Source organism: Cyanistes caeruleus, unplaced genomic scaffold, assembly GCF_971803275.1.
Source record: "Cyanistes caeruleus unplaced genomic scaffold, bCyaCae1.hap1.1 HAP1_SCAFFOLD_102, whole genome shotgun sequence".
In the NCBI taxonomy this organism is placed as follows: Eukaryota; Metazoa; Chordata; class Aves; order Passeriformes; family Paridae; genus Cyanistes; species Cyanistes caeruleus.
The window spans coordinates 347,457-368,981 of NW_028255904.1; the positions used below are offsets into that span (position 1 = coordinate 347,457).

At 52.1% G+C, this 21,525-nt stretch overlaps 1 protein-coding gene across 1 annotated transcript; it reads left to right on the top strand.

Moving 5' to 3' along the window:
* Positions 1 to 15,203: 15,203 nt before the first annotated feature.
* Positions 15,204 to 16,324, top strand: LOC147646300 (uncharacterized). The gene is made up of 2 exons (XM_086873628.1): positions 15,204 to 15,253; positions 15,536 to 16,324. Exons 1-2 carry the CDS (start codon positions 15,204 to 15,206, stop codon positions 16,248 to 16,250), a joined length of 765 nt encoding a protein of 254 aa, XP_086729754.1. The 3' UTR covers positions 16,251 to 16,324.
* Positions 16,325 to 21,525: the final 5,201 nt, after the last annotated feature.

Sequence of the window (21,525 nt, forward strand, 5' to 3'; positions counted from 1 at the left end):
ACTCAGGAAGATCCTTTCGAGGAGGAGTTTCCTCCTTCTGAGATCCTTTTTGTTTTTTAGGTATCTGTTTACCCTGTTTCTGTTCGTGTTTTTGAACTTTTTTTACTGCAGCCACTAATATTTTGGCTTGAAGTTTCTGTTTTTCGTCTTCTCTCCTCATATAAACCTTCTGAGCTTCCCTTAGAAGCTCTTGGAGACTCTTCTCCTGCCATCCATCAATTTTCTCCAGTTTCTTCCTAATGTCCTCCCATGATTTAGCCACAAACTGCGTTTTAAGCAGGACCTCCCCCACCGGGGAACTGGGATCAGTCCCGGAGTAAATCTGCAGACTTCTCCGCAGCCTTTCTAACCATTCGGTAGGGGATTCCTCTTTTCCCTGACATTCCCCAAATACTTTGCTAATGTTCTGTCCTCTGGGGACCGCCTCTCTTATTCCTTGCATGATGATATTCCTTAAATCCATCATGCTTCTTCTTCCTTCCTCGGTCTGGGCGCTCCAACTCGGGCTCACACTCGGCCACTTTTGGTCACCGGGTGTTCCCTGCGGGTGCCGCCTTTCCCAATCCCTGATGCCCGCCTGCTTAATCATTTCTCTCTCCTCCTGGCTAAACAGGGATCTCAGGATGGCCATGAGATCTTCGTAGGTGTAAATACTACTCCCTAGAAAATCGTCTAATTTTTCGGCCACTCCAAATGGGTCATCTAGCAGTCGCCCCATTTCTTTTTTGAATGCTCGTACATCCCCTGAGTTAAGGGGCACGTTTACAAATCCAATTATTCCGGGGGCGGTTGGCACTTCCCTGAGAGGGAACATTCGATGCCCATTTTCTGTCTCTCCCCATTCTCCATTCCCTATTTTTGATTTCCACCGAGTCCTGCTTGCAGGAGGGGAACTGGAGTTTGCGGGAGGTTTTCCCCTCATTGCTGGCGGAATGTCTGCCGCAGCTAAGTGACTCAGAGGGTTCCCTTCTGATACTTTCGGTGGTCCCAGCTGTGGTGGCCGGACCGGGATTTGTGGAGGGGGTAAGCCCCATCCTTGCGCCAACACCGACTCCAAAGAGGGTGCGGTGGCTGGGTTTTCTGCAGGTGGGGGGGTAGTGAGGGTTTCCGGCACTACTCCCGGTGGTTGAGGGGAGCGTGCTTCTGCTAGTTGCCCCATGGAACCCTCGGGTGCTGATGGTACTACTTGGTCCATCACCGGAGGCTCTACTGGCCCGCGGTACGGAGGGGGTAAGTGATCCAGGGGTTCCCAGGTCTCTGTTTTATGTTCGTTTTTCTGTTTCACTGGAAACAGCCGTACTTTGGTATTTAACCAGAGTTTGGCATATTCTTTCTCCTCAGCGTCTGACGAGACCTTTTTCTCTATGTGTGCGAGTAATTCCCTGCACGTCCATTTATCAAATGTTCCCAATACTGGCCAAGTGAGACAGTTTCTTAATTCCTGTCCTCCCCAAATCTCGGCACAGTAATAAATCATTTTTGCCTTGGATTTCCCTTGTTTTTCGGGACAACTTTCCCAATTTCTCAACATCCACCCTAAAGGACTCTCCGGTGGGATGTCTAGCATTTGTTTTGATTCCTCTGATGGGCTTTTCTCGTTATCTAGTTTTTGCACTCTACTTTTTCTCTGTCCCATTTTCTTACGATTCTTACCTGCTCTGCGTTGTGTTCGTCTTTCTTTTTTCGCTTCCGAAAGTCCTAGATCGCACCAATACTTACCTCTCGGTTAGCTGTACCGGGGTTTTCTCGGTGTTTTCGACTTTCTAAATCTTTTTGGCTGAGAGAGTTTACCAGTTCCAGAGCTCGACTGGACGTTCCTTCCTCTCTCAGCCCCCCTTTGATCGGTCCCCTGAGACTCCCTTTAGCCTCAGGCTTTACGAGTAAGGAAAGAGAGACCCTTTCACACAGAATCGCTTCCTTCGCGGCCGGCCAATTCCCTCGCGGGAGGATGGAAACGCGGCCTTGAAGTCCACACTCGCTTCGTGACCAGGTCACGTCTCTCACAAACTCGCCCGATCACCCGCTCAACCTCACAGTACTTACAGCAATTTCCTGCGAGGGCGTCTTCGTGCACGTATGACTTTTTATGAGCTACCAAGCCGCGGCTTTCCCGAAGGCTCCTCGCCTTCCCGAGCTCTCTGGATCCGTCTCCTCTTTATTATGGTTTTTTTCCTCAGCCTAAATTTGGTTCGGCAATCGGAGCGAACTGCGGAGGGTCTCTGCTCCCCAGGCCGCTGAAATCAGCGGGGGTACCCCCCTGGACAGCGAGATTCTCCCACAGTTTCTTCCGATCCGAGTCACGGCACCAATCTGTTATAAATGCAACGGCAGATTAAAGATAAACAAAGATAAATTTATTATAAATTAATAAAGCAACGAACAGCGAGGAAAAACCATAATAAATGGACAGCGCAGCGCTGGGTGGACAGGGTCTATACGCAAGGTACAGGTGTTCCCAAATCCACGTCTGAGGGTTCTCTGGCCTGGGTTTTTATAGGGATTTTATGTCCCCAGGCTAGAATTCCAACCAGTTTCCATTCACCAAGTGTCCCTGATTGTCGGGTGAATGGATTTCCTGGCCTAGAACATTGAATCAGTAAGTGTCCGGGCAGAGTCTCCTCAAATGCAAAGTGAGTCTGTATGTATTTTAACATATTTCCTCACAGCAGAATCGAGGGATCCGGGCTAGCGCCGATGGATATCTCGGAGGAGTAGTCTCTTCTTTGTCTTTCTTGATTGAGTTTCTGTAGTATGGGTTTGGCGGGTGTGGTGTTCGATTCTGGCAACGACCATTTTCCTGGGGCTCGTCCCTTTTGTCTTGCTTGATGGTCTCCGGCCAAAATCGGCGGGGCGTTGCCTTTATCTGGAGGTAGACTTTCAGGCTAGTTCTTTTGTTTCTATGATGGCCTGTGTCCTGTCCTTTCCTCCGAGTTGATGAGCCTGCTGAAGCTTGTTATCTGGGGGGGGTTCTTTTGCAATCCGTGACTTTGGAAAAGGAATTCTACCTCGACCTGGAGGAGAATTCCTTATTCCATATTTTCATTAGTTATAATTACACATACTTTATTTAATTTTTTAACTTTTATTCCGAATTTTTATTTACCCAATTCTTTATTACAGGGGAGAATCATCCCTGTCCCCACTCCAACATGTGCTGTCTCTGTCTATGTTATATAGGGTGTATCAGACCACTGGGGTTTATTTGCTACCACAAGTTCAGGGAAATCAGTTGGGAATCCAAGTACGTGATGATTTAATGAGAGAAAAGCTGACAATTGATGCAGCCCTGGCTGGACGGAGCACCCAAAAAAGGGGAAAATATGAACGGCCACCAGAACAAATCCTGCAACACCACGGACCAGCCCCTGGGAACCCTGATGAATTCATAGCAGGTACCAGAGAAACCATTTGTCATTTCAGTGGCATAATTAGATTACAGGATGTCATTGAAATAATAACCAACCACACAACTCCAGCTCCTGACCTTCCCCTCAACCAATCCACTCAGATGAGGAACACAACATTTCACCATGGGATGGGATCAGAGTACCCTTTAGCAGAAAAAGGAGAGGTTTGGGAAAAGTTAAAAGATTCAAACTGGTGATGGCAAACAGATCAGCAAGGAGAAGGTGCAGAAACAGATAAAAAAGGAAATAGCAAAGCAGCTCATGTACTTGTTCAAACGTGGAAAGGATGGGAATGGGACACAGTTTTATGGTTCCCTGGCAGACCATGGGTTTAACAAATGCTGTTTCTCCTCTCATGTGCTACAGCAACTCTCATCTTTTTACCATGCACCACACCTTGCTGAGTGCAGCTCATTCAGCAGCTGAGCAAGGGGATGCAGGTGGCAGCCAGGCCTCCTGAGCCACAAACAGCTACAAAAGGACAGAGAATGAGGGCACTGAGAGCAATCCCAAAACCAAAGAAGAACCAGGAAGAAAAAACAGAGGCAATGAGTGAATCTGCTTGGAGATGGGGCCAGGGACTTGTACATAAGGAAGCAATGGGAGAAATCACCAGTTTCAGAAAATGTTACTAATTGACAAGGACTGCTGCTCAGACCAACTCCCGCTACATTCCTGAACTTCCAGAAGAACAAACACTTCACAGAGCCAGGAATATCGGGTGTTATACAAAAAGGACACGCAGCAGGCGGATCGGGAAGGCTGAACCTTCCAAGCACCTCGGCCAGTGTTGGGCAAAGGGACAGGGACATGCGGCCGGGAAAATCAGGACAAAAACGAGGCCGCGTCCTCCAACAACTGGAGAGAGCGCACGGCAAATGCCCCATGGCCTCTCCCTTTGGGCAGCAATAAAGTCACTTGCACACCACTCCTCTGGCTCCTTGGGCCACACAAACCTCTGGCGCCGGGAATTTTCCCGCCCGGCCCCGGGCCCAGCGCAGCCACCTCCGGCCTCCCGACACGAAGCGGGACGAGCCAGCGCTGCTCCGCCACCGCCTCCTGCCGAGGCCCCAGCGGCAAGGAGACCGCGGGCAGCCGCTCCCGCAGCGCCCTCAGCCCAGGGCCAACACGGGCCGGCCACGGCACAAGCCACCCGCCACAGCCCCCTGCCGCCCCCTCCCGGGCCCGCAGCGAGCCCCGAGCCCCCGCAGAACCGAGCGCGGCTCCCACCTGCGATGGCCGGGGCCGCCTCCGAGCTCCGCCGCCGCCTCACCGGGCTCCGGCCGCTGCTGCCGCCGCTGCCGGGCCCGCACAGACGCTCCGGCAATGGCGGCTCTCCTGCCCCACGGCCGCCCTGGGGGCGCCAGCGGGGCCGGGCTTGTCCCCGCTCTGCCCAATCAGCGCGCGTCAGAGCCACGAGTGACGGCAGAAGCAGCCAATGGCAGCCAGCGGCGGGCTCTGCGCACGGCACGGCCTCGCCTGCCTTGCGCTGATTTCGGCCATTTCTCGGACCCCTGGGCTGAGGAGCGGCCCCGGCGCTGGGCCCGGCCCGGGCAGGAGGCCAAGGAAGCGCCGCTGCGCTGAAGCGCCGGGAGCTCGGGGTGCCCGGGAGCTGAGGGCGCTGCGAGCTGGGGGTGAGTCCGGGATGGAGCAGGGCATGCCGGAGCGAGGCCAAAACTCTGTGACTCTCCTTCCTGTCCCGGGCGGGGAGCAGAACACACAAGGAAAGGCTCGGGGGTCGGGATGAGGGTGGGGACAGTTCAATCCTTGGTCACGGGCACAGCACACCTGACTTGGGGAAATTAATTGAATTTATTATTCTGACATGTCAGAACAAGAAAACGAGAAACAAAGTAATTCCTACGGAAATCCATCTTTCCCCCCAGCTCTCCCTCCTTCCCGGGCTTAACTTTGTGCCCCTCTCCGTCCCCCTCCCCGCCCAGAGGCACAGGGATGGGGGTCACAGTCAGGTCATGTCACTGCCTCCCCCTGAGGGCCAGGAATCCTTGTCCTGCTGCAGCCTGGGGTCCCTCGCAGGGGCCAGAGTCCCTCAGGACCAGGCTGCTCCAGCGGGGATGGCCAGGGGGATCCCCGAGTGCGGCCAGGAGCCACTTGCATGGCTGTGCAGGGGCTTCTGCCGGGCTCGGGGCCTCTCTCGGGCACCCCCTGCTCCGGCCCGGCCTCATTGCCCCCCTCACCCCCCATGCAGCGAGTGCCCGGGCAGGGAGATGCACGATCTTCACGGGGCTGAACCTTGGTGTATCTGAGCTTTATTGGGCTAAATGTTGGAGTTTTATTTTTTTTTTTTGTGGGGGCAGAATCTTTCTATTTTGGAGGGATACCAGATTTTTGGTGTTTTGGAAATTTTTGATCTGTCTTTGTTAGCGTTCAGGAACACACATAATCACAGTCTGATTATATGCAGGTGCTTTATTGAAGCGTGCAGCAACTGGGGGTATCAGCAACCCAAATCTAGCTCCATCATCTTTGTCCAAAGTGCACATATTTCTACAATTTCAGCTGTAGCAGTAATCAATGTAACAACCCTATCGATATTGCTTCATTACAAAATTTTCATTAACTTTATCTATATTGCTTCATGAGAGTTACCTCATCCTTGTATGAACATGTCCGAATCTTATCTCTGGGTGGGTATCTTGGAGACCCCAAGTACCAGTTCCTGTTACCATAAACATTTCAGTTTGCTAGACCATCCCTAATACCAAGCATTCTTGCATATTACCTTTTGGATCACTTGTCCTATCTTGTCATTTATTTCACCTTGTTTGATTCCTCTGCAGGCACATCCAATTTGCAGAGCTACCACAAGTGGTGGCATTTGTTTTATTTCTTCATCATCAGAAGTACAGTCCTAAGTTTTGTTCCATACCCACCAATTCACTTTGTCTGCCTCCATTCTACTGCTGGTTGCAGTGTTCCATACCCCCTGGATCTGTTTCACTTTCAGAGCCTTCCCACTTAATGCACCCAGGGCTATCTGCCATAGATTGGAATTTCTGAAGCCCATTGCCCATGCACTGTCCCAAGCTTCAGCCCGATCTTTTCCTTCCTGTCCTTCACACTTCCACTTCGATACTGGAATCTTTTCTTTAATGACCTTTGCTATCTTCATAACACCATCCATAATTCCCTAATCCCCCATACCAGCCTAGTTTTGGTTCATACTTTCCTCCATTTTCATGACAATCCCATGTAGATGAATACTTTGGCTTCACAGCATTTTCAAACACTGTCTTATTTGGGTTCTCGTAATCTATTTGCAATACACAGCTCACATTTTCATTTTTATTCTTTTGTATTTCAGGTAATTTGGATGTTATAATTCCCCAATTTATTTGGTCTCCTGCTGCCTTTGGTATTGACAGACAGGCAGTTATTTTGCTGATGTTTTGCATGTTGGCAAAATCTTGAATTAATCCAATCATCCAATTTTCTGCCTGAATAGTATGAGAGACTTTTATCACTTGTGTTTCTGGCTGCACCCCCACATCCCTCTTCATTCTAAAGTGAAGAGTTGTCAGCTGATCCTTTTGCATTTCACATCCCAAGGTAACATTGATTCCAACTGATGGCCCTAAAGGCCATGAAATAATCACCATTACAGTCACTAGCAACCTAGACATTTGAAACAATCAAACCCGCTTTATCTGCAGCTTTGTTGGCCCTACAGTTTGTGCAGTCCACAGTGCAGGGGAAACCTTCTTCACTCTGGTGTAATGTATGCAGGGATCCAGTCCAGCTCCTTTGACTGCTGTCAAGGTAGTTAACAGTACCTGATAGGGTCCATTCCACCTTTCTTTTAATGGTTCTTCCTTCCAGCTTTTACCGTACACTTCATCTCCCGGGGGGATGTCATGAACTGGATTCTCAAGAGTCAGCGGCCTGTTCCACACAAGGGTGCTCCGAAGCCGAGCTCGAGCTTTTCCAAGAGACAGAACATAATTCTACACCTCTTGCTTCCCTGTAACATGTACATTTGGATTAGGTTCAGGGCATTCATATGGTTTCCCATCCAATATCTCATAAGGACTGACTGACATCCTGCTTCTAGGCTTTATCTGAATCCTCAGCAGTGCTATTGGTAAAGCTTGTGGCTACTGCAATTTAGCCTCTTGGCATCTTTTGCTGATTTGCCTCTTCAATGTCTGATTCATCCTCTCTACCTGTCCACTGGATTGGGGTCTCCATGGTGTATGGAGATGCCAAGCTATTCCCAGTAACCTACTCACCTCCCTCACTACTGTGGCTGTGAAATGTGGGCCCCTATCTGATGATATTCCTAGAGGCACCCCAAATCTTGGAATGATTTCTTGCAGGAACCACTTGACTGTCTCCTTTGCTTGATTTGTGTGACAGGGAAGAGCTTCTGGCCATCCTGAAAATGTGTCAACCCCTACCAATAGATATTTGTATCCTCGAGTTCTTGGTAATTCTACAAAATCTACTTGCCAATAATCTCCTGGTTCTACTCCTACCCAAATTTTCCCTAATTGTGCCTGTCATCTAGCCACTGGATTGTTCTTTAAGCAAATTTCACATTTTGACATTACTGATTTTGCCATTGTTAACATCCGTACTAAAATTAAATTTTGTTTTAACAATTTCACCACTGCCTCTGCACTCCAATGACATTTGTTATGTTTAATTTGTAGAACTTCTCTCATTATCAAGGGGGGTACCACTACTTGTCCCTGTGTAGTCACATACCACCCTTCTGAATTCTTCTGTGCATTCAGTGAGCATCCCAATTTCTCATCTTCTTTTGAATATTTTGGTTCTGGAGGTAAATTGAATTGAGATACATTAGTTTTTAAAGGTATCAATACCATTGCAGTTTGCACTTCTCGAGCAGCTTGTCGGGCTGTCCAGTCTGCTTTCCGATTTCCCTCATGAATTTTGGAGCTTCCTGATTGGTGAGCTTTACAGTGCATGATTGCTACTTGGTCAGGCTTTTGTACTGTTTTTATTAATTGCAGGACTGCATCTTGATGTTTAATGTGTGTGCCTTGAGGAGACAGCAGTCCTCTTTCTTTCCCCAGTGCTCTGTGTACATGCACTACTCCAAAAGCATACTTTGAGCCAGTCCATATGTTTACCCTTTTCCCTTCACTTAATTCTAGTGTTCTGGTTAAGGCAACCAGTTCTGCCCTCTGGGCAGATGGATTTGGTGATAATGCTTTTGCCTCCACTATTGTACTGACTGTTGTTGCCTGGGGGTCCCAGAGGATCTTCCTCTCTGCCTTCTTCTCCTCCATTCCTCTAATGCTTGGGCATGAGAAGTCTGGGTTTGGGGGGAAAAAAAGGGGTGACCACCTAGGATTCAGGGTTCCTCCTGCCCGAGTCCATCTCTAGAAGTCTTCAGGTGTCTTGTGTCCATGAAAATCTCCAAAGCATCAGGACTGAGAGGAAAAAATCCCTCCCTGCGGTTTCCCTTCCCTGGGGTCCCCACTTTGGTGTCCCAGGGCTTCCCCCTCTGCAGGCTCATCCCTTCTCCGGGCTGCCCCTTCTCCAGGCTCCCCTCACTCCCGGCTCTCGGGGTCTCCCCTCTCCAGGCCCCCATTTCAGGCTCCGGGACTCCCGGGGCTCCCCCCTTTTCGCTGCTCCCCTCCCCCTGCCGGTACCGGGCATCTCAGCTCAGCTTTGGAGTCCTGCAAGATCCAGACATTGCTCTGCCCGGCCCGGCCCCAGAAAAAGGAACAGGGGTCCCCTAAGATACTTCGAGTGAGCTCCAAATATCCCTTCCCCTGCAAACAAATCCTGCCAGGACGGCCCAAGACCTTCGGGGCGAGGTTCCCGTCCCCAGTGAGCTGCGGGCTGCGGGGCCCGATGCTCCCGGCGCGAAGGGGCTGCAGATCCAGAGAGCGATGGACGCACCTGGGTGATTTGCGGAATAAAAGGAACTCTATAACTCACAGAGTAGTTATAAGAGCAGGTATGAATTAATTCAGCGCTGAGGTGCATGGGGGATATCTCCTCCAAAAAGCATGCCTTTTTGATTGGGTTTTCCCTTTTTATCCTTTACAGAGCAGGTTTACACGATACGGCTAATACATATTAATTTCCTAACCCCGCCTGTCTTCACTTCATATTAAAATTAGCCCTGTGCCCCTTTCAGTCCTTTGGCCGCTTTTTTTTGGGGAGGGGGACTTCAAATCCGTTTCCTCCGGCTTAGGGTCCAGGAGTCTCCTTTATCCTGTGGTGCCTTTGTCTTTGCATCTTGTTTGTGTATTCCAGCTCCTTATCTTACCTTGCAGTCTGACTCTTTTTCCTGTTCTTGTGGATTAGGGTGTCAGGGTCTGGTTTTTGTCAGACACCCCTTTTAAACATTTCTTCTTAATTCTTAATTTCTTTGTTTCATGGGGCCTCCTCTGCTGCTCCTCTTGCAGTTCCTGCTCCTCCTCTACCCCTCCTCTTCCTCCCGCTCCTCCGCTTTCCCCTCCTTCCCCTCCTCCTCCTCCATCTCTCGGCTGCTGGCGAGGAGCTCTGGGGTGAGCGGAGCGGGGCCGGGAGCCGGTGGGAAAGGGCTGGGAGAGGGGGATGAGGGGAGCTGGGCCAGGGGGAGAGGGGTTCTCAAGGAGGGGCTGCCAGTTAAGGCCAGGAGCCCCAAATCCCCTCCGTGTCCTGCCAGCCCCTGCCCCCGGCGCTGTGGGGGCCGGGCCGTGCCCCAGTGCCGGCTCAGGGGGTGCTCCAGGCTGCCGTGCTCCACCTGGCAGCTGGAGCTGAGCCCGCATTGCCGGGGGCGGTTTCCAGCAGCACCAGGAGCTGCTGGCTCCAGTCCCCGCTGGGGAGCACGGCAGTGGCCAGCACGTGGCCCGAGAGCTGCTGCTGGCCCTGGGAGCAGCTCAGCTGGATGTGGGCAGGGGAGAAATCCATCAGGGAGCAGAGCAGGCAGCCGGGGCCGGGCTGGGAGCTGGAGGGCACCAGCGAGATGGACACGCTGGGATGGGCAGGGGGCTTGGGGACCCCCCAGTGCAGATCTTCCTCCCCACAAGCCGCAAGGAATTGCTCCAGGGATCGAGTGCTGTGGGACAGGGAACCACGTTTCTTTCATCCCAGCCCCACCTTTTCCTCTCCTCTCTCCCCCTTTCTCATCCTTCCCCCAATCCATTGCCCCCTCACACTGCAATTTGGGTTTCCCAGCACCTTCCCCCACGCTTTGGGGGTCCCAGCCCTCTCTTTTACCCACTTGCACCTTCCCAATCGTCCCTCCAATCTCCAGCCTCCTCCCCCGTGCTTGGATTTGGGTGTTCCAGGCCCCTCCTGCTCTGTCTGGGGGTCCCATCCCCCCTTTCACTCAATTCACGGAGATCCTAGCAGATTTTTTTCTGGGAGGAATCCCTGAGTTACAGGATTTTTGGTGTGTAGATTTGAAGGGGGACAGCTCTGTCTGGCGTTTGTTTAACCCATGGTCTGCCAGGGAAGCACAATAACGTTTCCCATTCCCATCCTTTCCTGATTTGGTCTGGTTCATGAGCTGCTTTCTTGTTTCCTTTGGTATCTGTTCTCATCTATTTGTCATCTGCAGTTTGAGTCATTTACTTTTCCAGAAATTCTGTCTCCTTCTGCTAATAGATAATGTGATCCCATCCCATGGTGAAATGTTGTGTTCCTCATCTGAGTGGATTGGTTGGGGGGAAGGTCAGGAGCTGGAGCTGTGTGGTTGGTTATTATTTCAATGACATCCTGTAATCTAATTCTGCCATTGAAATGACAAATGGTTTCTCTGGTACCTGCTATGAATTCATCAGGGTTCCCGGGTCTGGTCCATGGTGTTTCAGGATTTGTTCTGGTGGCCATTCATCTTTTCCCCATTTCTGGGTGCTCCCTCCAGCCAGGGCTGCATCAATTGTCAACTTTTCTCATTAAATCATCACATACTTGGATTCCCAACTGATTTCCCTGAACTTGTGGTAGCAAATAAACCCCAGTGGTCTGATACACCCTATATAACATAGACAGAGACAGCACATGTTGGAGTGGGGACAGGGATGATTCTCCCCCACTTGTTTTAGTGAAGTTTTCACAACATTCTCCATTTTCTGTTTTCCTTCGCAGCTGAACCAATTTCTGCTGCAGAGTCAGATATCCTCACAATGGGCTGTGCCTTTAGCTGTGCAAATTCCATCTGTGCAAGCAGGCAGAGCTTGGGCTGAGGGGCAAAGGGAATCAGCCCAATTCCTCCTGCAGGCAGGAAGCCCCTGGGCCATTGTGCAGGCTTTGGGCCATCAGTGTTAATTTGCATTTCTAAAGCTCCTCTCCTGGCTGCCTGGAACAAAGCTTCTCTTCCAGGGCAGTCATTGGATGACTCACATTTGTTAGTGCCACAATGTGGTTGTTTTTTGTTTTGGTTTATTTTTTCAACAGTACTCTAATAAGTGTTTATGAGATAAAGGGTCACCTTTAAAGCTCTTCTGGTTTTCAGAAACAGCCTAATATTCAACATCCAAAAACCCATATAAAATTTTTGCCATCACTATGAGCCAGGCACAAACATTCCCAAAACATTTTCAAGGCAATTGAATTTTTCCTACTTCCCTCTGGGCCTAAAAATTGATTCTCCCTGCCGTGGCCCAAACTCAACTGACAATATAAAATCAGGATTATTACCCAAAAAAAAATCTAATGCTGTAATCCTTTCACTGAAACTTTGCAAAAATCAAAAACTCTCCCACAATGTCTTTAGTGCTAGAGAGTCAAGGCACAACGTGATTCTGGCCAGGATGTGCAAAAGAAATCATTAAATCCACACTTAGGCTGGGTGTGCAGAGAAAATCATTCCATGACACATGAGTTTGACTAGATTTTTCCTAAATTCATACACTCTGACCCCATAGAAATCCCTTGGTTTATTGTTCATTGGTTTGAAGGTGTGGAGTTGTTAGGATTTGGTTTCCTGTTGCACCCGGATTTCTGTGCCTGTGATGGGAATTAGGTGGGCACTCCTGGATTTCCTGCTCAGCCTTTTCCAGACCAGGTGTCTCCAGCTGTGCCTGGGGCAGTGTCTGGGGTAGATGTTGGTTGATGTTTGCTGCTGGGTGTTGATGTTTTGTGGATGGTCATTATCTTGGGGAGAATCTTTTGGGCTATTCCCAGTCTGTTGAGATGTTAATTTCATCTCTGCTGAGTGGTGGAAAAGAAACATTAAAATTCCTTTCCCCAAGGCAAAGGCAAACCAAGACCATTTAGAGAAATAAGATTTGAAGCCATTTTCAAGTTGGTCTATTTTCCCAGACTGTAATCCCAGGCAGGGCAGAGTGTGAGTGTAATTGAGAGGCAGAGTGGAATTGTCCCGGTGCCTTCCCCAGCAGCTGTGGCGAGGGCAGGCACAGAAAGGCCTGAAGCTGCAAGAGTGAGAGCAAGGATTGTCCCGCAGTGGCTGGAGATGGCAAAGGAGGGTGGCCAGGCCGAGGATTTGAGCAGAGGATCTGTGGGCAGGCGCAGGGGCTTCCCCCGCTGGGGAGCCCTGGCTGCTGCTGCGTTGCCTTCAGTGCAGGCTCAGGGGTGGCCTGTTTAATATTCCCTTGCAATTCAGATTTCTGAGTGTGGAAGAGCCATGGCTGGGGCATCAATCATTTTATTTTTTTCATTTTGTTAAGTTTTGTTCTCTTTCTTATGTCTACCCCATAACATTGAGACTATCTGGGGGTAAAAAATTCACAGAATATTCTGGCTAGAAGAGAGAATCCTCAATCCAGCTCCTGCAATTCCCTGTTAATCCTAAGGATTGCTGCAGCTCCTTTTTAGTCCTGGGTAACATTTTTTCTGAGATTCCCTGAACCCTCTCAGGGTCAATACAAGACAAAGCTTCAGTTAAAATAGGTCCCAAATATTTAACCATTTTTTCTACCGTTTGCCATTTTTTTCCAGATACTCAAAGCTGCTTTTTAGCCTGAAAATGAAGCCATTTCACAGAGGCTTCCTCTACCTCTTCTACTTGTCCTCCTGACTGGATCAAGTCATCCACATCCTGCATTAAGCCAGTCCCTGGGGGTTAAGGTCAATTCCTTTGATATTTCCTGCAAGGCTTGCCCCAATCAGGCCGGTGCTTCCGTGCATCCCTGCAGAAGGACCGTCCATGTCTTGAGCATTTTCCCTTCTAGCTCTTGTTGCCAGCCCAAGACAGAATTGTGTTTGCATCCTCTGGAAGTGGGCAGATCCCCAGAAAGCATCTTTTGCATCAAGCTCTGAATGGCAGCAGTGTGAGGAGGGCACCTGGTTCAGGCTGGTGTAAGGATCTGAGAGTGTGGGGGGCCTCGGTTTCATCGTCTCATTTCTTCCTCTTGGGTCCTGCAGCATTCTGTGGATTCCATTGGATTTCTTGTTTGGCAGGATAGGAGCATTGTAGGGAGCCATCCCTGGCTCCCCAAGCCGTGCCTTGAGCAGGACTCCCAGACAGACTGTGAGCCCTTCCTTCCCTCCCTTGGAACAGGGGATTGCTTTTGGACACCTCTTGTCCTGGTTGCTTCAGGGAAATTTGGAGAGGCTCCATATCTAATTTTGCCAATTTCCCTGGGGCTGCCCACACTAGTGGGTTCACTTCAGCCATGGCTCTGCCAGATATTTGATCTTGATCCTTGCAGGTCTAATCGCCATTTGTGAGCTGTTCCTTCCTCGTGCTGGCTGTGCTGAGGCTCCCCTCCCCAGCCCGTATCCCAGAGCCGGTCCCTGTCCTGCCGCAGTGTCCAAAGGCGGCCCCCCCGGCGGGCAGGGCCGGCAGCTCCACGGGGCCGGGCAGCGGCCGGGGCGTCCCGCAGCCTCCTGGGGGCCGGGGGCCACTGCCGGCCCTGCCCGGGGGGTGCTGGGCTCAGGCAGCGCCCGGCGCTGAGCCCCGGCTGCCCCACAGCCCCGGCCCGGCCCCACAGCTCCCCACAGGCCCCCAGCCCGTGCTCCCGGTGCCGCAGCTCTGCGCCCGTTCCTGCCGCTCCCAGCTCAGAGAAACCCCCTGAAATCCTCACCTCCTTGTTTTCCTCTCCTGGAAACTGGGATACAAAGGATCTGAGTCAGCTGGCAAATTCTGAGGATAAGACCCGTCTGAAAAACATCCCAGTCCTCAGTATTTTTTCTTCCTCCTCTTTTCCATTATCCTTTTTCTTACCCCATGGATTCCTCCTGCTGCTTCTTGCCTTAAGCACATTCCTGCACACTCCCCTTCAGCCAATCCCTTCCCAGCACACCAACACCATCCATCCCCTGTTGTCTGAATCCCTTCTGGACTTCCCTTCTTGCCCCTATGGGTGTCCATATCCCTAGTTAGCTCTGGGAGAATGTGCAAACGACCTCCACATGCTCCCAAGGGACCCTTGAGAGAGATTTTGGGGTCATCATCCCTTTGTCCAGGATGCCCTTCTAACATTCCATTTTCTTCCCTCAATGGTCTTACCTGGACCCCACCTGTGCCTCCCCGGGCCTTGGCGCCCCCCTGGAGGGAAATTTGGGGAGGTGGGAGGGGGGAGCGCCAAGGCCGGGCCCCCCCGCGCTGTGGTGGCGGGAGCGGCTGCAGTGGGGAGCGAGTGCGGGCGGAAGTGGCCGAGAGCCCAGCGCTGCCCCAGGCCGAGCTGGCCCAGCTGCATCCGTGCCCCTGCGGTGGGATGCTGTGGGACTGGGGGGGAAGAGGGAGGCGGCAGTGGGTGCTGGGCCTGGGGGCAGGAGGAGAAGGGAAGGAGAAGCAGGGTTGAAGAACAAAATGGTCAAAGGATTCATGTGGGAGGAAAAGGTGGGATTATTCAGGAGGAGAAATAGTAGGAGGAAGCAGAGTGTGAGGAAGAGTAGGAACACATGAGGAGGAGGAGCAGGAAGAGGAAGCAGCACAAGGTTCCACCCTCCCTGTATGTGCAGTCCCAGGAGTGTTGCCCTGGAGGTGACTGGAGAGGGGATCCATGATTTTGATGGGGCTGAATCTTGGTGTTTCTGAACTTTATTGGGCTAAATGTTGGTGCTTTGTTTTTTTGCAGGGGCTGAATCTTTGTATTCTGGAGGGGGTTTTTCCTGAATTTGGTGTTTGGGTAGTTTCTGATCTTTGTTTTGATGTCTCGGCTGAATCTTGATGTTTTGGTTTGTTACAGACACAAGATGACAAATGACTTCCTGAGATGAACTTGGGCATGGAGGAACCCCCAGTCCAAGGCGCTCTCCTCTCCTTTTCCTCCTAACCAGGAATTTTCATTCCCAAGCTGTGTCCAGATGGAAGAGGAGGAGAAAAAGCCCCAGAGATGCCGCACGAGGAGGGGCTGCAAACCCAGCTCAGGGAGCTGCGAGGAGGAAAGATCCCCCCAGTGCTGGGAACACGGCCAGAGATCCAGCCAGAGCTCAGATCTGGGGGAGAAGCCCCACAAGTGCTTGGAATGTGGGAAGGGCTTCAGAAAGAGCTCTGAGCTGCTCCAGCACCAGAGGATCCACACTGGGAAAAAGCCCTATGAGTGTGGGAAATGTGGGAAGAGCTTCAGAGATACCTCTAACCTGATGAGACACCAGGTGATCCACACAGGGGAACGGCCCTACACCTGCTTGGAATGTGGGAAGAGCTTTGGGTGGAGCGCTGCCCTGAGGGCACACCAGCGCATCCACACTGGGGAGAGGCCCTACGAGTGTCCCCAGTGTGGGAAGAGGTTTCAGACCAGCTCCTGTGTCCTCGTACATGAGCAGATTCACACAGATGAGAGGCCCTTCCGCTGCCCCAACTGCGGGAAGGACTTCAAGCACAACTCTCACCTCAACAGACATCGGCGCATCCACACTGGGGAGAGGCCCTACGAGTGTCCCCAGTGTGGGAAGAGCTTCTCACAGAGCTCTCACTTGACCCAACACCAACGGAGTCACCATTAAGGGAAGCCCTGCGAGTGCCCCGAGTGCGGGAAGAGCTTCGTGCGCTGCTCCAGCTCCATCCCCCATGGGAGGATGGGCGTTGGATGATCCCCAGTGACCCCCGTTGGGCAGAGCCCTGGTGATCCGTGGTCCTGGTGATGCGTGTTGGGAAGACACCTGGCTGGGAGGCTCCACATCTTCCTGGCTCCCTGTGGGCACCTGGATGAAAGCAGGGGAATGAAAATCCATCAGGACACAGACCAACAATGGGAATTCCTTGGGGAGAGTGGATTTGTTAACTTTCAATCCTGGAGAACCTTTTGCCGCTGCTTCAGGAGCTCTGTGGACAAAGAAAAGGGTGTGACACCAGGCTTGGGGTCCCTGAGGAGAGCACACACACTCTGGGGAAGGCGATATCCCAACCTAAGGACCCCCTCTCACATTCTTGCTCAGGTAGAAGCCGAGCCCCAGTGCCAGGAAGACAAAGCCCAACACGGAGACTCCAATTCCCGTCAGCATCTTGCTGTGGGCAGTGCTTGACGGCATCTCTGGGGGGTCTGCAAAGGTCAGGACCTCCAGAACCTCTCAGAGACACCCCAAGCCCCTCCAAGCACCCTCCCAGTGTCCCCCAGCCCACCCAGGACATTCTGAAACATCCTTTGGGGTCACTAATTTTAAATAATTAGGTATTGTAGAAAAATTAGAGATCTTAGCTAGAGATAGGCCTTTGTGGAACTAGTTTGAGTTGATGATGAAGTGAGAAGCAGGATTTGAGATAATGAGTCTTGGACTTAGGTAAAAAATTACTTGTCATTGTATGTTTGTTCAGCTGTGCTTATCATGAGAAAAGAGAAACTGATAAACGGGTTCAGGAAGATCACAGACCTTACATCTGGAAACCCATTTAAATGTCACAAGGGAGGAAACTGGAGTTGTACCAAATGTCATTTGTAATGTCAACCATTGTAAAGGTAGAAAGGTGAGAGTGAGGAAGAACAGTTTTCCTTCATCTCTTGATAACTCCTCCTCGCCAAAACTACCCCCTCCTCAAATTACGGAGTTAACCACGCAGGCATAGTGACGTTTTAAACTCATTACCATGAATTTTAGTCTGAAGTGGAGCATGGGAGGTGTTAAGCATTAGGAATATGTATTAGTATTAATATGTATTAATATTTTGGATATTCAAGACTTCTGTAAATAGACACTGGAATCTTTTTTCAACTTGCAGTGCATATTAAGGGGATGACTCCCGCACTCGCCCAGTGCTGTGATTAAACATCCACTTTGTAACTTTAAACTGTTGGAGAGGATTTTTGTCCATTAACAGATTGATGTTGATACTGGATTGTTGCCGCCAATTTGTTTAGTTTTATTAAGTTCAGAGTTGGTTTATCCCAGTTGCTCCCCCGTTATCCAAAATGGTTTGTCCCCAGTTGCCCATCATTGTAAACCCTTCCCTTTTTCCAGATTGTTCCCCATCCATCACCCCAATCCTGCCCCCGAGTCCTATCAATCTATGTAAACCCCACCTTTTGTTCCAGTTCTTTCCCTGCCTATCATGCCTTCCTTTACGCCCTATTGATTGTACAACTGCCTTCCCTCCCCCGGGTCCCTGCCATTGGTTCTGCGTATTGTAATCCCCACCCACAACTCCTCCCCTGCTGCTGTCCCATTGGTCGCTGTATGGGCCGCCCACAGTCCTTAAACCTGGCGCAGGGCGGTGCCCAGTGTTCTCGGCTCAGACCTCTTCCCTTCAATTCTGGCCCGTACCTTGTCTCCTTCCCCTACACCTGTTGGAATAAACTTGGTCCTGGGAAATTGGGAGAGCCTGAGCACTCTTTCTCCCTTCGCCACAACCCGTGTCGCCCTGTGAGCTATAACGCCAGAGCGCAGAGGAGCTCTGGAGGTTCCAGGTTGAGCCACGCAGTGCTCGCCTGGTTCCCCACTCCTGCCGCTGCCGTCGGCCAGAACTAGCCGAGGCGTGAAGGGCCGAGCGGGCAGCAACAGCGGATCAATATTGCTATTTTGGTAAATCGCTCCCAGTCTCTTCCCAGCCTCCCCAGGATCCACCAGAGCCCCTCCTGTTCCTCTCAGGATCCCACAGCCCCCTCCCGATTTCTCCCCATTGCCCCTGGACCCCCAAACCCTCTCCCAGTCCCTTCCCAGCCCCACCAGGACTCATCAAGTCTCCTCCCAGTCTCTTCCCAGCACAACCAACCTCATCCCAATCCCTGCTTTCCAATCTCCTTCCAGCTCCTCCAGGCTCACTCAAATCCCTCCCTGTGACACCCAGCACCCCCAAACTCCCTCCCAGTTTCCACCAGGAACGCCAGAACCCCATCTCACCCTCCTCAGCATCCTTCAAACCCCTTCCCAGCCATTCTTGACCCCCAAACCCCTCTCCCGGTTTAAACCAGTCTGTCTCAAACTCCCTCCCAGTTCCTCCCAGCACACCCCAATCCCCCTCTGGGCCCCCCCAGTGCCTCCCCCGCTGCCCCCGGCGCTGTGGGGGCCGGGCCGTGCCCCAGTGCCGGCTCAGGGGGTGCTCCAGGCTGCCGTGCTCCACCTGGCAGCTGGAGCTGAGCCCGCATTGCCGGGGGCGGTTTCCAGCAGCACCAGGAGCTGCTGGCTCCAGTCCCCGCTGGGGAGCACGGCAGTGGCCAGCACGTGGCCCGAGAGCTGCTGCTGGCCCTGGGAGCAGCTCAGCTGGATGTGGGCAGGGGAGAAATCCATCAGGGAGCAGAGCAGGCGGCCGGGGCCGGGCTGGGAGCTGGAGGGCACCAGCGAGATGGACACGCTGGGATGGGCACTGGGGATCAGCGGGGACAGACTGGGATGAGCTTGGGGGGTAACTGGGAGAGATGGGAGAGGCGTGGTGTGGTGTCGGGTGGGACCGGGAACAGGCTGTCAGGGACTGGGGAGGCGCTGAAAGAGATGAGAGTGGATACTGGGACACTGGATGAAGGCGCAGATGTCTGGGAGTGGAAGGAGGAATGAATTCGAAATGGACTGGGAATGGGCTAAAAGGAGTGCGAGAGACTCCCGGGCACTGGGAGGGACTGTGGTGGCACTGGGAGGGACTGTGGTGGCACTGGGAGGGACTGTGGTGGCACTGGGCGGGACTGTGGTGGCACTGGGAGGGACTGTGGTGGCACTGGGCGGGACTGTGGTGGCACTGGGAGGGACTGTGGTGGCACTGGGAGGGACTGTGGTGGCACTGGGAGGGACTGGGAATGAAGTGCGCGGCGCTGGGCGGCCGAGTCCAGCGCGGGGCTCTCGGCTCTGTGGATCTGCCCGGCAACAGATGAGTCATCAGAGAGACGCGCTCTGATTGGCTGAGGGGCGGCAGATCCACGGAGAGGCGAGATGGACAGGCGGGGTCACTGGGAGAGGCTGGGATGGACTGGGAGAGGCTGGGATGGACTGGGAGAGCCACGGGAGCCATTGGGAGGGACAAGGGGCCCCGGGGATGGGCACAAGGAAGCCTGAGGGCTCTGGGGCGATTCCCAGGGAGGTTTCGAGGGACAAGGCCAGGCCCCTCTCTGTGCCCCGCGAGCAGCGGCCCGGACAGAAAAGTTCAGGAGCGGGAGGAGGTGTTTCTCAAGATTGATTTTAATCCTCATTCTCCTGGTCTGATTTGCTCAGTCCTAAGTTCAGTGCATTTCCCCATGTTGGGCTGTTGTGCCCCTGTTGGTGATCCCTGAGTGACCTCTCCCTGCCCTTGTCCCGACCCACGAGGATTTGGATTTGTTTCAGTTCAGTGGAATTCGTGGTGATTTGGGAGGAGCTGGAGCAAAGCAGCTGGAAAGCACAGTGGGCTTGACAGGGACTGAACCAGGGCAGGAGCTGGGGCTGCCTCGAGTGAGCTCTCACAGTGTGAACCTTCATGGGGTCTTTCTAAGGGAATTTTGTTGAAGTTTGACATTCTTTATTAAAAAGCAGAGTCACAAGTGGAGCTCTGCTTTCAGTTTGAAATGAGGGGATGGAACGTGGGCACTGGGACTTCTGTAACCTCAAGTTGTTCCTTGATGCTGGACACTTTAGCTTTGGCAATCTGAAGCCCTTCAGCAGCAATGTCTCTGCCACCCCCTGGTTTCTGGCTCAGACCCAGCTCGCAGCTTGGACAAGGTCTGGGCTTTGTCCTCTTGAGCTTCAGGAGCCTCCCGGGAAGCACCAGCCCTCCCCAGCCCACCCTTGGCAGGACTTTTTCTTTTCTCTCTGCTGATGATTTTATCCCCAAAACTGCCGTGGGAACGTTGTATCCAAGCACATCCTCCAGCGCTGCACTTTCCTCCTGTGAATTCCCTGTGCAGGGAATGTGTCTGTGCTTTTCCCTGCTCTGTTCACTGACAAACAAACCTGAGCCCGTGGGACTGTCAGAGCTCCTTCATGCAATGAAATCAGGTTGTGTTTCTCATGGCATGTTCTGGAGGAGCTTTTCTTGGTGTGCCTTGTGCTGCTGGAAATGACACAAGAGCCAGGAGGGAACAGAAGCTGCTGCTGCCCGTTGGCTCAGGGCCAGGGAACCAAGTTGTGCTCCCGGGCAGTTGGGCCCTGCTGGAAGCAGAGCCGCGTTTCCCTTGAGCAGCTCAAGCTTGTGACAGCTCCAAACAGGAAACCTCAGCAGAAAACTCTTCCTCCAAACTCAGCTGCTTTCCCTCCTGCAGCTGTTTGGGAAAGAGCCTCAAAGCACAGACTCTGCTGGGAGCCATTGGTGCATTTCCTCCCTCCCGGCAGCAGCAGCTCCTGAGCCCTTCACGGGCTCCTGGCCCTTCCCAAACCCTTCAGCTCCCTTGGAACTCTCAGCATGCACTAACATATGTATTTCTTTCATATTTAAACTGAATTTAAACTTCTCCTTTTCTCTCCTCTCTATCTTTTTTATCTCCTCTTTATCTCCTTTAATCCCATCAGCACCAGTAGGATGGGGATGGAGTCTTGGGGTGGGTGTGGGATGAACTGAGGATCCAGCAGAGAAGGGCAAGGCAGAGGGGAGAGGACTCAGCCAACCCTTCTCCTGCTCTCTCCTCCCCCAGGCTCCAGCTAAAGCAAGTCAGACTGGAAAGGATCCCACAAATGCTGTGTTCTCCTCCCTCTGAGCTTGGCTGGGGATCCTCAGCTTCAGCCTGGTGCAGTGGCTGAGATTCGCTAATTTGAGATTTTTGGCTAATGCACTAAATTGAAGAGGTTTATTATTACTTAATCACCTTTCACCTTTGCCAAGTTCTGCTGCACTGTGTCTGCTTTTCACCCAATACACTGCTAGCTCACCTACACACATGTGCTTCTTAGG

What these genes read in the sequence shown, in the direction of transcription:
- LOC147646300 (XM_086873628.1), top strand. Translation starts at nt 15,204, where the DNA reads ATGAGGAGGAGGAGCAGGAAGAGGAAGCAGCACAAGGTTCCACCCTCC. An exon ending in CACAAGGTTCCACCCTCCCT is followed by an intron (nt 15,254 to 15,535) that starts GTATGTGCAGTC and finishes TTGGGCATGGAG; the next exon opens with GAACCCCCAGTCCAAGGCGC.